Source organism: Taeniopygia guttata, chromosome 5 (assembly GCF_048771995.1).
Source record: "Taeniopygia guttata chromosome 5, bTaeGut7.mat, whole genome shotgun sequence".
Taxonomy (NCBI): domain Eukaryota; kingdom Metazoa; phylum Chordata; class Aves; order Passeriformes; family Estrildidae; genus Taeniopygia; species Taeniopygia guttata.
The window spans coordinates 42,244,428-42,263,032 of record NC_133030.1 but is presented as its reverse complement, the minus strand read 5'-3'; the positions used below and the strand labels follow the sequence as shown (position 1 = coordinate 42,263,032).

Sequence of the window (18,605 nt, the reverse complement as noted above, 5' to 3'; positions counted from 1 at the left end):
CATTTTGACAGCTCCCATCTCTTTCTCATCCCTGAAATGAGTTCAAACTGCTGTATTTGGGACTGAAACACAAAGAACCAGTTAAGGATGATATGGTCTCCCTCCACCTTTCCAAGTGGCAAGCCATGCCTACCTATCCTCTTTGGTGTAGCACTGAGCTACTTCTTGCTTGACAGTAGTCAGAGCTGCCTCCAAGGTTCCCAGCTTTCTAGGGTGAATTCTCCTGGCCCACAGCTGCTAACACAATCATCAAAATCAGCTCTGGGATGTGCTCCACTGTGCCACTCAGTCAGGAACACACCTGGCCTGTGGCCTGTTCAGCCCTGGCAGATGCTGCCACAGTGCTGACCCAAACAGAGCTACAGGAGGACAGCATACACAAAGGTAACATTTACTGAGAGATACAGAGCTGAGTATTATGAAGGACATACATGGATGGACAGGGTAGCGACACCACTGCAGAGGGCAGCTTGGACCCCCTTCCCAGCATGCCAGGAAAGGAGCTGGATGCTACCAGACAAGTAACACAATGGAGATAACTGTGGCATATGTGTTTGTAACAAACAGACCATTATAACATACATTTCTATGGGATCACATCTAGTGATTATATAAATCCATATAGAGATCACTGTATAAAAACTTTGTAAAAAATACTTTAAAAAAGTGTAAAAATGTGCATTCAAAAGCACGGCCGACACGGACAGCTGGGCTGTAAACATTATACTGAGTGTGCTTGTGGGGGGCGCCTGCGCCACCGAGCCCCGACAGGCCTGCCCACCAGATGGGGCTGCATCAAGTGTTTGTGGTTCTTGGGTTTGGGTTTCCCTCCGGAGCGTGCGCCAGGAGCAGCGGCAGCCTCTGGGCAGGGTGCTGGTGGGCACTGCCCAGCTGCCAGTCCTCAGCCTGCCGCCCCTGCTACCCACGGGCTGCGTGCTCCTTGCAGGACACGCTGTGGCTTTGTGGGTCCCAGGGCTGAGAGCAGGCTGAAGGGCTGTGATGACGTGTCACGGGGAGGTTGCCCTCACTGGCACCACCAGCCCCGCTCCCAGGTTCAGCCTCAGAGTACATGGTTGGCAGGTTCCTGATCTTCTCTGTTCCCATGTTTGGTCCATAGTTCCCAAGGAAGCTCACTAGGTCCTGGCTGCACCAGGCCTGGGTGCACAGTTCTTCATACAGTACATACATTAGAGACCCTGGAAGACCCTGTGCCACTGTCTCCTCCTCCTGGCCCTGTGCCACCTTCACTTCTTCTCTAGCTGCTCCAGCAGTGGGTTGGCTTCGCTCTCAGGCGTCTTGATGCTGTCTGTCCGCACGATGCAGGTGGGACGGTGCCGGTTCAGCATCAGGATGAGCTGCTGCCTCTCCTGTTTCAGCTCTTCTATCTGGGCCTTCAGCTCAGCATTCATGAGCTCTAGACGCTCTGACTCCTAGCAGGACAGGAACACAACTGCATGTGACTTTATCTAGCAGGACAAGATACAAGAAACAATTTGGCCAACATTCCACCTCTGCTCAGTGCTGTCCCTCAGCCCCTGCAGCAGGGGAGCAGGCTGAAGACCTGCCAAGGCATCACATCCCTCCAGGCAGTTCATCCCCAGCCCTGCTGCCTTGTGCTTGGCACTTGGTGCCATCACACAGAAATACAGAGCCACCAACTGGGGCAGGTCTCTGCTGCACCCCAGCAAAAGCTGTGCCTGGCTACTTTCCGTGGTCTGGTAAGGTGTCTGGGAGCAAACTCATGTTTAAGTTTTCACCCAGCCCATCTGTAAGCATCTGCCCTCATGAATTGACTCCTTGCCATGTTGTGTCATCTGCCCAAGTCTCACCACCGTTTGCAGAAAAACAGCAAGGTGCTGGGACAGTTTTTCTGCTCTGGGGTTAGAGGTGGAGGCGGCATCTGGACTCTGAGTGGTTAAATCTTTAGGACTTTGATCAAGGGGCCAGCACACTGCCAGCCCCTGTCCTGTGCCACACTCATATGGGTGTTCCTGCTCCAGCACTGAGGCAGAGACTTTACCGTTCTTCTCTCACCACAAGCCCGGAGCCAGCCTCCAGCCCTCTCCAGCCCTGGTACCATGGGTAAGCTCTGCCTGGGCATGTACATGGCCACCACCTTCACAGCCTCACGAAAAACAGGGGCTATATTTTCCCAGATAAAGGCACTGGAGCAAGGTGTGGCAGAGGGGCAGTTCAGGAGGCAATGTTGCCTGCAGCTGGAGCACTGTTCTGGGAGGTCTCTGCTGTGCCCTGGGACAGACTGGGGCACCCACCCGCTGCAGGAACTCCGTCCTCTCCTTCTTCTTGTTACGACATCGTGCTGCTGCTACTTTATTTTTCTCCCGGCGCCTTTTCCTTCTCTCTTCTTCCTCATCCAGCTACAATAAGACAGAGAAACCCAGATCAGAGACAGTAGGTGTGGGGGGGCAGGAGGTGGGGGTAAGCATGTAGCAGCCCCACCCATGGAAGGGCAACGTGGCAGCCACCTGGTCACGGGCCACCAGCAACATGACTTAATCCTCACTGGAACCAGGCATGCTGCTGCTACAGCCTCTACCTCCACTTTTGGGAACACAGAGAGGGAGACCTGTACCCACAGCTGAGGGCATGGCTGGTAGGGGGCAGACAACCTTCACAGGTTCCCCGAGAGAGGGAAGAGACAGAGAATAGAGCCCCCTCCCAGAAGCAGGGGTGGTTTGTCACACAGACATCTACAGACTCAGCTCTGAGAGTACAGACATTGAAAGCATCACACACACAAGAAGCAGAAAAACTTGGAAGATACCCCAGCTGGGCCTGCCCCATTCCAGTGTCTGTGACTGCTGCAGCTTCAGCACTGTCTGAGTCACAGGGCCACCACAGTAAGGCAGGGACAGGTCCTACATCCCTTGTAAGGAGGCAGGACACAGCAGTACCTGCAGTGTTTGCACTGTTTTGACTCAGTTCTCTGTGCTCTTTGACTCAAACCACACAGGCCAAGCCAATAGGCTCTATGGGTTAGAAAACCATAATCAAAGTATTTAAGGATATATACTTCAAAGCATGTGTAAATGGCCCACGGCATGCCGACATCCAAGAATCCAAACTAGCTCCTTCAAGAAAAATGAGTGCTGGAAAGTCCTGTGAAGTCAGGTTATACTTTGTAGCATAGATAGAGAAGAAAAGGTCCCCAGCACCTTCATCCGCATTTGGCCTGGGTCTCTGAAATTTCAGTGTCAGACTGAACTGCCTCATTCCTATTGACTGATACCTGATGGCCACGAGATCCTCCCACATGCAGACACATCAGCAGTGCCTGATGGTAATGAAGGCTGCAGATGCCATAATCCACAGTAGACTGTGCACACTGCTAACAGTCACCATGTCCAAAACCCACTAATTAAACCATCCCAGGTGATGCACAAGGACTGGATGAAACATGGACTCAGCAAAGGTAGGGTCAGAGGGCAGCTTAAGTAAGCTGCATGTCCAATATAGAGCACATAGCACGCTGTAGAAGGCAATGTCCGAGCTTTATAGCACAGTTTTGCATCTTTTCTACCTTCTACCTTTGCAAGCATTATACCACAGTTACTGTTTCAGTTGGGGCTAAAACATTAAGCAAAGCCAGCACAAGCTTGGCACAGACTTCCATAATGCCAGGCTGACACCATTCTTTTGACAAGGCAGTGTCATTGGGCACCAATGTACCACACTTGGGAGAACTAGGATGGGAACTGCACTGATGCCCCCAAGTCTAGTCAGAAACAGGCAGCTCACAATGCACCCACATAACTTGGATGTGACAGGTTAGCAGAAATAATCTGGAAGGCACTAACTCTATATTCTGCTGCCAGGTCTTACAAAATTCCCTGACAGAAATTAAGAGGAGGTGGACATCAGGGTAGATGGAATTCCCCTCTGCATATTTACCAACTACTCATCTGCCCCTAACAATTTCTTGGTCTTTTAGTTCCAGGATTACTAGGAGGATGCATAGAGGTCATGTGCTCACAGCTCTAAAGCTCAAAAAACACCCCCAAATTTGGCTTCAAAATTACATTTTGGGGGGGGGTGTAACGGCAACTGGAAAAGCAACCAGCAACTACACCAGCCCTGGGAACTGCCTGACATTTCCATGCCCTGTTGGTCCATTCAACTAGAATTACAGACTAAATGACCTGTCTGACCCTGCCTCCACCCCACAGAGGGCCCAGCAAAGGTCTGTGTCCTTTAGATGGAGTACAGATGCCCAAAGGAAGGTGGCTTAACATAAACAGAAGAAACTTGAATCCTTGGTTCTTCTTTTTGACCACAGCTCCTGTAGCTTCATATAAATATAGAAAGGTTTGGACAAGATTTTAAAGATCACCTAGTTCCAATCCCCTACCACAGGCAGGGACACCTTCCAGTAGAGCAGTTGCTGAAAGCCCTGTCCAGCCTGGTCTCAAACATTTCCAGGTATGAGGAATCTATACATTTTCAGGGCAGAGAAGTTATCTTCTTCAAGGCAGCAGGATTTCCCCATCTGCTTCTGCTTGATTTCAGTTCAAAAAGGTGACATGGCCCTGGTGCTGAGGATTAGGATGTTATTCAGAGGCACATTGGGGGACAGTGATGATGTACCACCCAAAAAGCATGTCCCAGCAGTTGATCTCCAGGGGATCCCTGTGGGTAGAAGTCCCTGTGGGGGTGCCTCCTGAACTGCTTCAGTCAGCAGCCTCAGAGACTGAGGTGATCATCTGCCTGAGGGGCAGGGCTCAGTCCCAAAGGGAGCACCCCAAGTGGGATTCAGGGGTGGAGGAGCCCAGCAGCATCTGTCTGCACCTCTCCAAGAGGAGAGCAGCTTTCCCAGCGGGGCTGTCCATCACCCTGCAGAGAAGCTGGCACACGACACCCACTGGGTGGGTTTTGTGTGTCCCCCCGGGCACAAACACCCCAATGCCAGGAGATGCTGGTGCCCTCAGCAGAGCAGAGGAAGCTGCCTTGCCCAGGCTCATGGCAAGCAGTCTGTCCTCCCAGGCACTACAGAGTGGCATGCCAGCACCCAGCATTCCTGGGCTCCAGCACCCTGCAGGAGGAAAGCAGCTGCAGGCTGCATTGCAAAACTGTGCGTGGGCAGCTTCTTGGCTGCTCATGGGATAAGTAGCTACTGCTTCAGCTCCCTCAGGCTTTTGCTGCAAAGCCTTGCCAAGGGCAGCTCCATTTGCTGTCTTCAATTCCTCAGCTTCATAGGCCATGCAGGGGAGGAACCAGCTGCATGGAAGGTAGCTGTGCAAGGCTCAGTGGGTTTTCTCTTATCTTCCCTCTACATGGTGCTTCAACAGCTGGCTCAGAGGACACTCAGCAATTCCAGTACCTGCTGTGGGGCACAACTGCCCTTTCCCTGTTACACAGATGCCAGTGTCATCACATACCCATGCCCACAAAAAACAAAATCAGCGGTTGCAGGGTCAGCTCAGAGGTGCCCAAAATGCCTCAGGAAAGGAGCTGGGCCTGGGAAGACAGCATAGACACAGAGTCACCCTCTTTCTTCCTCAACCCATGAAGAAAGGCAGGCACTGCAGACTATTTGCTGCATTAATACCCAGGCCAAGAGCTTGGAAGAGAATTTGGCTTCAGCTGCAAATCTATGACTGCTTTGCCCATAGAAGAATGAAAACCATTAGCATTCCCCAGGGCCTCACAATGGCCTCCCACAGTATCCTAGCCTCAGCTCCTTCCACTGCAGAGCTGTCCAGTCCTTCTCAGGCCATCTCCAGACTGCACAAGCTGACTGGACACTCTCTTGGGCCCAGAGCTCCTGTGCAGGGTGGTCAGATGAACTACATCATACCAGTTCTACCCACAGAAGTCCACCTCAAACAGCTGAGGGGAAAGAAAGGGATGGTTTGCACAGGTGGACCTGGCTGCTGCTGAGCTTCTGACAAAAAAATTGGGCTAAATTAAGTGTCAGCACCATTTGGAGAGCAGGTTGCCCCCTGGAACTCCTATTTTACTTCCTTCAGCTCACAGCTCATCACAGGCAGCTTTTCACATCATCCAGCACCTCCTTGCTCACACTGCCAGAGAACACACATCACCCCATCCTCATATGGCATCATCTGATGTAACCTCACACAGAGGAAATGCTCTGTTCAGAAGGCTGTTTATTGGACCTTTTAACAGCAGCCAGCACCTTCACCAACATGGGACCTCTGAAACGGTGGGTTCCCAGCTCCATCTGCAGGCAGTAGGAGGTGCAAACACTCACCACCAGTTCAGCCAAAGATTGGACAATCAACACATGGGACATAGGGAAAACACTGTCCAAGCATCTCCCTAGTCCCTTCAGCCTGGTTCTGACATGACAGCCTGTGGTACTGAGCAGAAATTACCCGCTTTCCCCATCCCAGGAAACTCGAGGTGAAGCCAGGGCCCACCCCATGCAGTGGGGCAGGGGCAGCTCCCCACCAGCAGCACCTGTGGCACAGGCTGGGTCACTGCTCCACACGCTTGTCCACACACCCCTTTCCTGCTGGAGAGGCAACACCAATGCCAGAAGCACCAAGGGCTTGTTGACATGAGTGACAGGCTGTGTGACTTCTGCTCTGGGTGCATGCCCCAACCTAGGGACATGCTGGTTGCACCAGACCCCACACCACTGCAGGGTTTGAGTTCAGATGGCTGCCAGCTGCTGCATTGGACCAGTCAGGTCTGGGATGCTGAGACTACCACTGGCAGCCAGGGACAGGAAATCAGGCAGGGAGAAGAGGCAGCTAGTGGAGCAGCTGCCAACATGCATGCACATCACCAAACAGGGAGCTTATAAAACACACTGCTGGCCACCCTGCTATGACAGCCAAGCACAGGCAGGAGGGAAACCCAGGCAAATGCAGACAACAGCCCTGCAGGGCCACCTGCAGCCAGCAGCCTCCAATACTCACCTCACTTTTGACAGGCTGGGGTCTCTTCCCAAGCTTCACCTCCAGGAACTGGAGCGGTGAGATCATGGCCCCGATGTTGCGGATGTCAGCGCACTTCAGCTCCTCGGCGGTCAGCGCTGTGCCGGGCAGTCCTGTCAGGGGGCCGAGCCCAGGCAGCGCACCAGCCGCCAGCGACGGGTCGGGGATCTGCCCTGGCATCATAGCAGGGGAAACAGCTTCCTAGGCTGGAGGGGGACAGACACAGCCCATTACAACCCACTTACAGGGCCTCATCACACAGCACAAGACAAACTCACGCTCCAGTCCCATCACCTACAGGGGTATGAATCAAGGAAGGCAGACATTCTCCCCCAGGAAGGGCAAAGGCAGAAAATAAGCAGCATCTGTATTACAGAAACCAAAATATATGAATCCTGCCAGGAAGAATAGGCTACTGGGGTGTAGATCAGGAAAAGAAGAGACCTGAGAGGCAAAGCACCAGAAAAACAGGAGCTGGCTGCAATGACAGTGATGTGATCCCATGGACAACCTTCTCTGGACTACAGCGGATCAAGTTAGCTGAATTTTGATTAATGAATGTGTGGATTATTAGTACAAGAAGAAGATGACACAAATAGGAGCATAATATGCCCTAGGCTGGATTCCTTCTGGGCAGGCTCAGCCACTGGTCAGGGCTGGAACACAGCACACAAAGACCACAGATAAAACTGCAAGGAAAGAAACCCGCCGCTGTACAAACATCTCTCAGCACAGACATGAGGAAACAAAGGCTGGAGGGGAAGGGAAATGGTGCAAGGTTCAAAAGACCTCTTCTATCATGAAAGAAAAAAAGTGAGTATAGGATCAGGGCAAACTTCAGCAAGTCACTTATAGGGAGGTGAAAGGGAGTTATCAATAAGTATGAAGAACAAGCAGCAAAGATGTAATAAAATTAAACCTAAAATGCGAAGCCCATAGAGCTGGAGCTGTTACATCAGTCCAAAAGCCATTGGAGCAGATGGTTATTGGCTGCAATGCAGGTACATCCCTGCTGTGTAACTGGCCTGGGACACTCACAAGTTACCTACTTACAGCATTCAGAGTCAACTTCTGTCCACACAGCAGCCATTTGTCCCTTTTCTACAACTCAACCACATGTCCCAACATATGTGCACTGCTCTCTTTGCTCTGCCCATCCAGAGAAGTCCCAGCACACTGTAGGAGCCTCCAGGTGGCCACCCCATTCTGCCCCTGTGCAGGAGGCCCCAGGAGAGCAGGCATAAGGACAAGCAATGTCAAGAGAGAAACAGACTAAAGGAGTGGACCCAAAATCTCAGTGTGCAGCTTTCTGCAAACACAAGAGACAGTCAGAAGGCAGGATTCAACAAAGAGCTGGGGAAAGTCATAGAGGCTCTAGCAGCGCCAAGTGTCAGAGAAAGGAGGAGCATTAAATGAGAGATGAGCTTCCCCTCTCATCTGCTGAGAGAGCAGGTAACAGGCGCTACAGACTCTTGATCCAGGCAGTACAGTTGTGCAGACCCACCCACACACACACAGCCAAGCCAGCTGCCACAGCTGGCACTTGCCATCCCGGGGAGGCAAATCTATGTCAGTACCAGGCTGAAGACTTGAGTAAAGCTGCATGTGAGATAGACCTGCTGGATCACCAAATCACAGAACAGCTGAGGTTGGGAGGGATCTCTGGAGATTGCCTGGTCCAACTGCCCTGCTCAGGTGGAGTCAGTGGGAGCAGGCTGAACAGGGTTAATCATGACAAACTGAGAAGTTAAGGATTTCTTGGCACTGGCACATGTCTTTACCCATGAGATTATTTAATATATTTGTTAATTTGAAGGAACCAGATATAAACAGCAGAAGGAAAGGAAAAAACAAGCATAGAGGCTAGTCAAGGGCAGAGAGGCTAATGCAAGCTCTACAGCATCCAGCACGAGTGCTGTGCAAGCTGTACTGGTGTGACAGACAGAATGATTTGCAGCAGCGAGTGTCTACAAGCTGCAGTGAGCTGTCATACAGTCTAATTTGCCAACGAAGAGGTCCAGGTGTCAGCATGAGATGTCCCCTGGCAGGGTTTGCTCAGCTGTGACCAAGAAGACTTGGGAAAGAGCAGGGAAAGCAAATGTAGCAAGACAAATCATAAAGAGCTGGCAAGCAGGAATCAAGCCCTCTGCTCCAGTCATCCTTTAGGAGACCAGAAAGGGGAGAGCAAGCCAGTGCTCAGCAGTGCTGGGAGCACTGCTGTGGGGAGAGGAAGCTGGGCAGAGAGAAGGTGATCTGCATAAGGTCATTAAAGCCTGAAGAGAAGACAGGAAAGACAGACAAGTAACTTCCCAAGAGAATAAATACTACCTGATGAAATGGACTCCTGACCATTTGGTGACAGAAAAGAAAGAGAAGATACTTGGTAACAATACTTGACCTCAGAAAAGACTACAGATCAACTCCTTGAGACTTAAAGGACTTAAACTGATGCAAAGTATTAATTCTTCCACAGAGATCTCTAAACTAGAAAAATGTAATTTCACATCTGCAGTGGAATCTTGTACTGACATCTTGCACCAACAGCTTGTAAGGTGCCCAGAGATGCCCAATGCAGCTGGGCTCTGAAGCTGCATGCTACCTCTCTCGCCCTTCCTTTCAGGCCTACACATGGCTAAGATGCTTCACCCCTCCAGAAATAAGTACCAACACACCCTTAGGCTGCACACCAGACAGGAAAACACAAGTTATTTAGGGAGTGTGCTAAACCCCCACCACCTTCCTCAGAGATCGTCCCTCTCCAGCAGGAAGACACCAGGTCAATGAGGTGGCATGACAAAGGGGAGGTGAATCTAGAGGTTCTTCCCAGGACCCCCTGGCACAAGACAGACCTGTATGGAGTTAAATCCAGTCTACCATTTTGGGATAGCTGTATACACTGCAGAGCTGGCCATTTCCCTGGTGCTGCCACCAAGGTGACATGCTCTGGCACTGGGGAAGACACCTGCCAACAGCAGCACAGCCCTCACCCAGCAATTCCACAGGTGTCCATCCCCAGCCTGAACAGCTTACATCAAAATTTAAAAAATAAAATAGAAAAACAATCAGTAGCAAAAGTATATGAGCATCCACTTGAAGTCTCTCACAGACTCATATGGGCCCTGACCCAGCCTTTCACAGGCTTCAGGATGAGAATTGGCTTGGACCCAACACTGGATGCCAAAATCCATTCTGGACTTGGAGGATCAGAATGGTTTGGTTCTTGGTTTTAATTTATTCATAGAATCATAGAATATGCTGAGTTGGAGAGACCATCAGGATCACTGAGTCCAGCTCCTGACACTGCACAGGGCAGCCCAAGATTCACACCATGTACCTTAGACTGTTGTCCAGACACTTACTGATCTCTGTCAGGCTTGGTTCTGTGACCACTTCCTTGGGGAGCCTGTTCCACTGCCCAACCAACATCTGGATGAAAAACCTTTTTCTGATATCCAACCTAAACCTCTCCTGCCTCAGCTTCATGCCATTTCCTTGAGTCCTGTCAGTGGTTACAAGAGTACCTGCCCTTCCTCTTCCCCTCACAAGGAAGTTGTAATTGCCATGAGGTCTTCCCTCAGTCTCTTCTCCGGGCTGAACAGACCAAGTGACCTCAGCCACACTTCATGTGGTTTCCCCTCCAGGCCCTTCACCATCCTTGTGGCCCTCCTTTGGACACCCTCTAATGGCTTAATCTCTCTTCTCTATTGTGGTGCCCAAAACTGCTCACAGTATTCTAAGTGAGGCCACAAGTGTGGAGCAGAGCAGGACCATCCCCTCCCTTGGCTGGCTGGTGATGCTGTGCTTGTCTTTCATCACAACATGCAGTTGACTGTCATGCAGCTGACAGGCTAGACAGTCCATGTCCTCAGGCAGACTGAATATAGGGTCACTGCAATTTGTGAAATAAGAAGCAAGGAGAAATCCATTCTTCAGACTGGGGGACAACCTGACCACTCAGTACCCTCCCCCATGCGCTCCTGAGCCTGGGACAGGTCCCTGGGGACAAGTGGCTAAAGATTTGAGAAAACACTGTCTTTTCTCCAGCACATCTTCTCCTTCTGCATCTTTGATCTGGTAGTTTAACAGGCCTTGAAATAGCCTCTGTACCAGTGTACCACACAACACAGGTCAGAGTGAAGGGGTTGGCCCAGTATCCAATATGTTCTAAAAATTTATCCTGGATCCAGGGACTCCAGTGCCAAAGCCCACATCACACCTGCATCAGTGTCAACCAAATTTTAAGCTCATCTAACCAAAGTGCCAGAAGTGCTCATCTAACCATAAACCTGCATACTAAGATGAGCTGAGAACTAGGTAGAAAGGGGGAAATAAGTCTTTTCCAAGTGAGAGCTTGCTCAGGGATCAGAAATCTCAGGAGCACATTGAGAACTGCCAAGAGTCAAGCTGAGTTAGGCCTTGGAGAGGAACATAACACTATTCCCAGCAGGGCTATAACCATGGAAACAACAAGGAATGAGGAGGTGCCGTCCCTCTCTGCAGAGCAGGTGTGCAGTAACAGATCATCTCCCCAGTTCCTGAGGGCCCTCAGCCCCAGTCATTATCACTCCTGCTGATTGGAAGGACTCAAATTTGAACAAACTCCAAGCTTGTTCCACTCCTTTGCTTCTTCCTAATGTAAGCACAACTTTCTATTCATCCCAAGTTCCGGATACTTTCCCATTCTTTTCTGGTGAGTGCCAGAGGTAAGTTGTACTTAGACCATGTGAAAAAAAAAGAGTATGGAATTCTATTTAATACTTTGGTCTTCCTCCTAAAGCTGTTCTGGCAGACATGGACATACCTACCTATAGCTCTAGCATATCGGTACCATGTTCACATGCTAGGGCAGAACTTTAAAGTTCAGGATCTGAGTTTGATCTTTAGGTTGCAGCTCTTCAACAGCCACATCTTGCTGGATGGGGTGAATAAAGCTGGTGCCTTGCCAATTCTTAATTTGTTCCTGGATATTCTCTTGCAGCATTTGCTATTTCTAAGGCACATGAACCAACCCACCTCTGTATTAATTTATTTTCTAACACAGTGCTTTAGTTGGGATTCTTATTATTCTTTTTTTTTTTCTTTTCAGAACTGATTAATAACGCAGCCTTTTTCCCTCAATGCCAGGCGGTCTTTCAACATCTCTTTACACTATCTTGGAAATGCCATGTCTTCAGTAAAACCTAGCTTTCTGGTGTCCTACATTCAAACCACACAGTTCCTTTGTAGGCATTGTATCAGTTATGCTTTTTCACACAATGAAGCCAATAGCAACACATCAAGGGGAAAGAGAATGTGCAGTCTTGCACATGACCATTGGATCAGCATGACACCAGCTTCCTGAGTTTACATTCACCATAACTCTGCCTTCTGCACCAACACTATTCATCATTTTGTGCCATGACATCAAGATGCTCCAGAGTGAATTTAGGAGACAGAGAAAGCTTTCTTACAACTTCAGTTCAATGATGAGTACCTTATACCATTCATTGCTCTGTTCAGAAACCATCTTTGCAGCAAAAATCTGGTCAACACATGTTTTCACAGGTCAAAATTCAGTTTTTATTTCCGTAACTTTGCCTCTACACTCCCTTATTCTGGTTAAAATGCTGTAACACAGGACTTGACCTCTTGCCGAAATGTCTGTAAACCCTCCTGATAATTGCAGCAACTTTTGCATCCTTGCTTTGGCACTGTTCTTCCTGTGGCTTCAATCAACTCAGTTATTTTATCAGCAGCCTCATACTCAAAAAGCTGACAGCAGTCCAGCTTTCTTTGCTCACCGTGGTTTTGCTGCATCCTTCCCACGAGTTTCAAGTGTTTGTGCTCCCCAATGTGTTCAAGTGCTTTGTTCCCCAATTATGTCCTTATGGTCAGCAGTCTGTGACACTGGTTGATTTAATATTTCTTAAAGGCAGCACCCATTGCTCTTAGTTTTTCTCCTACTGCCAGAGTCTGTTATCTTCTGGAAACCACAGCCTAGAGGGAAGAAGCTTTACCAAGTTCTTTCTGTCCCATACAGTTCCTCAGCTTCCTCAGTGACACTGCCCCCCACACACTCTTCTATTCTTTCTTCTGCAGTTCTAATCTTCATGTTCTTGGGCTTTTTTTTTTTTAATGTGCTAGGTTTTTTCCTCTTCCTATACTGATTTGGTTGCTGCTTTTTCAGGGGACTCTATTTGGGTTTGTGCTTGTTTTTTTTTTTTAAGAAGTTGATGTTTGCACAGCAGTTATAGCATAAAATCTAACATGCTTAGGCATAATTCATATAACCCAGGGGGCTTGTACTTCACTTGCTAGCCTGTATTCACACCCCTCCTGCCACCTCTTCACTGCTATTCTTACCCACAGACTAAAACTGGCACAGGAATGCCTACCTGTGTTGAAATCAGGCATTCAGTTCCCTGCTATAGACTGCCTCAGTTTGTATCCACCATCCTATGCACCCAGAGACGCTGCTTGTTTCTTTATAAACTAAATGCAGTTCTACTGTTGCACCATGAGCATCATCCTGCAGAGACAACCATGACATCCCAAAGCAGGCTCTGACAGTCAGACTTCAATTTAACTTGCCGTTGCTGCCTTATATTCGGTGCCAGCTTCCTTGGTAAGAGTGAAGGCTATGTGCAGCCTTCTTTTCAATTTTGCTGTCTATAATACAATCACAGTTTCTTACAACATAAGCTATTTCACATGTGCTGACATATATAATGGTTGATACAAGTACCCTTCTGATGCCGAGAGCCAGTCTAGCATCTAATATTGCCAGCCAGCAGATTCTGACACTCTGTACCTGCCAGCATGTTTCTCTTTTGCCCATCTTAAGCACTTCACTAAGGCAAAGTCTGTCCTACCAGCCCTTCTCCATGCTGCCTGCAAAATAAAGGCCATGCTTGCCTAGTATTCTCTAATCCAGGCTCAGCCTGGGTGCCTGCCATTACTTGTCATGCATCAGAGCACTGCTGAAGTCTGTAAGCCACCATACAAACAGTCTTTGAACTCTTCATCAGCGTGTTAGCACCTAGCACAGTATTGCCATTTGTATGTACTGTCTTGGAGCACCCAAGACACAGTGACTGGCCTTTCATCTGCTCCTGGCCAACAAGAAATAATAATTCTGATTTGGAGATCAGAAGCAGCGCTACCAGCTTCTAGTTCCATAGATTCTACTCTGCTTTATTGCCATTTTTAAACTTTTTTTTAGCTCCTGGCTATCAAGCTACCTCAATCTGTATGTCATACATTTAATCTATCTAGTTCCTTCTGTGAGCAGAAGGATGATTTACATGAAAGCCCTTTCTTGACATACCCAGCTTCTCATGAACCAAGAATGTAACTTCCTAAACAAAAACCAGGACAATTGGCTACCACTCTTTCCCTGAAGCTCTGAGCCACTTGCTTTTTTCCATCTGGACTCTTCTGAGAAGACTGCAGAATGCTGATGGTCTGAAGCCTACAGACCTTCTTCCACTTCCACTTCAAGGTTCAGGCCCCAGTGAGAACAGATGGAGGCAGAAAGACACTACCCCATATTCCTAGTTCTACAAATACCTTGCTGTGCAATTAGAGATTTCTTCTGCTATCTAAAATATGATACTCTCCCATTGCCACACAATTCTATCTGCTGTAGATGTATTTAATTTTGAGTAGCACCTTATAGTCATATCTTCTGTCTAGCTGCTTCTGCTTTGCACTATTAAAAGCAGAAACTTGCAGGGCCAGTGCCAAGCACCAAAGTGATCAAAGTTATTTGCCAACCATCAGAACACAGCAGCAGACAAGCCCTTTGGGGGTAACCAGTCTTTTCAGATCCCCATCAGTAGCTCTGGTAAAGACGGACTTTAACAACAGCCACGGTGTATTCATTCATTCAGTTGCTGGACCTGCTAATGCCAAGGAACCCACCACCTACAGCATACTGAAAAGCTGCAGTGACACCACCTGGAACAAAAATATTCACAAAAAAGGTGCTCTTTACTGAGCACCTATCATTATTTACTGGTGTATGGCATCACAGAAATCCCTCCTTGTTTAAAGGCCAGTTAAAGGCATGGTCACAGCATGGCCTATCAAGTGCACTGAGGGGGAGCATGCCACCTCAGAATGCACAACACTGCAGTACCTCACTACTCACTGTAGTGCCTCCACACCCCATTTCCATCCCAGGAGGGAGAGACAGCTCCTACAACCAGGCTCTAGGCTTGCAGGTCCAAAAACGCAACTGTGCCCTTCCCACAGACACTCTAAGCTGCCATTCTTGCTGTTCCTTTCCTCTCACAGGCAACCCATGTGGTGGGAGAAGAGTTGCAGGGTTTGTGAACACCCATACATGTAACCTCCCACTCCCAGATCAGAGTGAGTGGGGGGCCACAATGCTAAACAGAAGAAGGAGCTATGAAGAACTGTTCCTCAGGAGGTGGAATTCTAAACCTACTTCATGAGTGGGAACATTCTGGCTCAGTCCTGCACATCTAGCTGGCAGGAGGAACATCAGAGTCATTGACAGGACAGAGGGCTATAAGAAACTTTCTAAAAACAGGAATGCAAAGAGCCCTGCTGCCCTCCTTCCTCTTCTCCATCAGGGAAACTCAGAGCTTCCTACACGGTGCATATGGAGCAGCCCAGAGCAGACAGCATCTCCTTGGCAGAAATGCCATTTTGCAGCCCCTTGTCCAACTGAGCCTCACCATTAGGCCTCCACACCTGCCTGTCTAATGCTTTCACTTCTTGCCCCTTTTGTGAGAAGGAGGGAAATATTGGTTCTCCAGTCCTCAGCTTTAGAAATAATCTCCCTTTGCCATCAGCAAAGCAGTCAGCTCACAGCCCTTCCTCCCTGAGCATTTTCCTCCATACCTTCACAGGGCAGCAAAAAGCTCTATTTTAGCTGCTCCCACCACTGCAATGCAGCGACTGACTTCCAAGCAACCTGTGACAGCAGGGTTTTGTACAGCACCTACCATAACAAGGCTCCCCTACCGCGATAGTTAATTGCAATAACTGCAAATAAATGCCATTAATTATCAAAGTATTATTAAGATTGCAATTAATTATTTGAGGTTGCACCACCCACTGGACAGCAGTACAGAGCAGGAAGGTAAAAGCTATCCTATTCATACCTGAAGGAGCTCAAAGGGGCTTGAGAAGGAAAGAATATGATCTGAGAAAAACCTCAGTGTCTGAGCTGCAGTCCAACAACTGACTTGTTGAAATTACCCAGGACCCTCCATAAACACATGTGGTCAGGGCTAGAATCTTCTTCAAGAAGACAATCCTGCTCCAGCGCAAAGTTCTGCCCTCAGGGGTCAAGGATGGCTTCAGAGATGACAGCCCCCATGCCCCCTACAAACTCCTCAAACATTATGTCCTTAATACCAGAGTCATCCACAAAGACCTCTAATCCATATAAAGACCAGCTCTGGCTAGTTTGCAAAAGCACTGCTCAGCTCAGAGGCCTGTATGTGCCTTCAGCCCTCCAGCTGCATGTTAAAATAGCCTGCAATGTTTGGATTGATACTCTGGACAGTCCAAGCAACTGAGAAATGCAGCCAAAGACAGATGGCATCAGGTTTGCAGTGCCCCCTCCTTGCTGCACTGGCACTGCAGGACACACACACACACATGCTGGCAAGGGGTTCCATGCCTCACCATGGCTCTGCCCCCCTTGCTCTTGGGGCCAGGCCCACTACGAACAGCCACTGCACTGAAAAGAGCCTCTTACAGCTTCACATTCAAGTCATTGCATGCTGCCAAGTACCTGGCCCAGGCAATGCAGCTGAAGTAGCAAACACTAGCACAGGGAAGGAGACCACAGAACAGATGCTCAGTGCTCCTGAGCAGTTGGACACATTGCTCAGATGGACAGGGCAGGAGGAGGCAAGAGGTCTGAGGGAACATTTACTCTTCCTTGGCAAGGAATGTAGCACAGAGACCTTTGCATCCTGTCAGGAGGGAAATACTCAGCTGTGAAGATGCATGGAAAGTATCCATAAGAGTCTCAATGAGGAAGCAGAGGCAATAACCTAAACACTAATTCAGCAGATTTTGTTAATTCCCCAGACACCAGGGGCAACCAACTGCTGGATGACGCAGTAATGGTGTGGATGGCAGCTCCTGCACCCATGCACTCATCGCCTAGATGGGCAGGTTTTTGCATTTTTAAATCACGAGGACTCATACTAAGAATCCAAACTCCGAAGACTAGCATTCACAGATGCCCTCACACAAGCTTTTAGCAACAAATTCCCAGGGCAGATTCTGTCAAGAGCCTCCACACATAGATTTTTATGCAAGTTTTCCCAAAACTAGCTAAAAAATCCTGGTCTGAGCTACAGAAGCATTTGCTTCTGCTGAGCTCTTGGAGTCCAAGCACACACACATGCACACACACTCACAGTTTGGCAGTGGTTGTGTTCCAGGGCTGGTAATGCAAGCCATGGAGCAGGCTGCCAAGACAAGCAAGAGAACGAGCCAGGCCCTGTTTCATTGGCCACCATACGCTGCATATGGCCCTGGAACCAGCCAGCGCAGTGTTCTCACCCTCCTTGAAGGCATAGGAGACCCTGTGTTTTCAAATACACCTCCACAGGGCCTTCATTAAAGGAAAATGGAAACATAATGTGGCTCTTGCTCCCCTGGTATTTCTCCCTTTCCCCCAATTTGCTCTCAAACCTATTTCCCTTCCATGGAAAAAAGAAAAGTGCCTCCTGGAGCAGAGCGTGCAAAAGAATGCAACTTCCATTCAACTCCATGCCTGACTGCTAAAGCGGACTTGGGACCGCGCGGCGGGGGCACCTCCAGGGCCCCTTTCCTTCCCCGGGCCTCCCGGGCTGGAGACACGGCTGGCGACAAGCAGCGCGCCCGGCCCGGCCCGGAGCCGCGGGGAGCCCGCGCCCCTCACCTGCGCGCCCAGCCGGCAGGTGAAGCGAGGCGGCGGCGGCGGCCGAAAGGCGGGGGGAGGCGGCCCCCGCCGCCCCGCAGCTCCTCAGTGCAGCAGCAGCCCCGAGCCAGGCACCCCCAGCCCCGCGCGTCGCCGGGTGCGGGGGCAGCAGCCGGCTCTGAGCCGCCCGTGCGGCCGTGCCCGCCCCGCGGAGGCTCTCCCGGCACCGCCGCGGCGCGCCCGACCGCCCGGACAGCAGCACCCTGCCCGCTGCCGCGGGAGACGGGATGCTCCTCCGGGCGCCCCCCGCTCCAGCCCCCGTCGCCGCTGTCCGCCACCCCCGCGGAGCCCCGCGCCGCCGCCCGCCCCTGCCGCAGTCCCGGCCCGCTCGGCACGTCCCCCGCCCGAGCCCATACCCACCGTGCAGGGCGACCGGGCTGCCGGGGTGCCCGCGGGGCCCGGCCGTAGGGGCCGGGCGCGGGCTGCAGGCTCAGCCCCGCCGCCTCCGCCGCTGCCCCGACCCCCGGGCCCCGCCGGGTGCCGATGTCGGTGCCGGCCGCCGCCGGGGCGCCTCGGCCCGCCACCGCCCGCCGCCCCGGTGCGCGCCTCCCGCAGGCTGTGGCAGGCGGCGGGGTGGGTTGCATCAGCCCCGGTTATATAGCGGCCCCTGGGCTGCGGGGAGGGGTCGGGAATGCGGAACCGGCCGGGCTGCCAGCGCCACACGTCAGGGAGGGCGGGGGAGCGGGGCCGCGGGGCGGGGAGCGCCGCGCAGGGGTGGGACCAGCCGGGGCACCCCGACATCCCGCACC

At 50.6% G+C, this 18,605-nt stretch overlaps 1 protein-coding gene across 1 annotated transcript; it reads right to left on the bottom strand.

Moving 5' to 3' along the window:
* Window positions 1-375: 375 nt before the first annotated feature.
* On the bottom strand, window positions 376-18,358 carry JDP2 (Jun dimerization protein 2). Its single transcript, XM_030274710.4, has 4 exons — window positions 18,217-18,358; window positions 6,906-7,129; window positions 2,274-2,378; window positions 376-1,430 (listed from the first exon to the last, which is right to left on the bottom strand). The coding sequence occupies exons 2-4, from the start codon at window positions 7,104-7,106 to the stop codon at window positions 1,245-1,247; spliced, it is 492 nt and encodes a 163-aa protein (XP_030130570.1). The 5' UTR covers window positions 7,107-7,129; window positions 18,217-18,358; the 3' UTR covers window positions 376-1,244.
* Window positions 18,359-18,605: the final 247 nt, after the last annotated feature.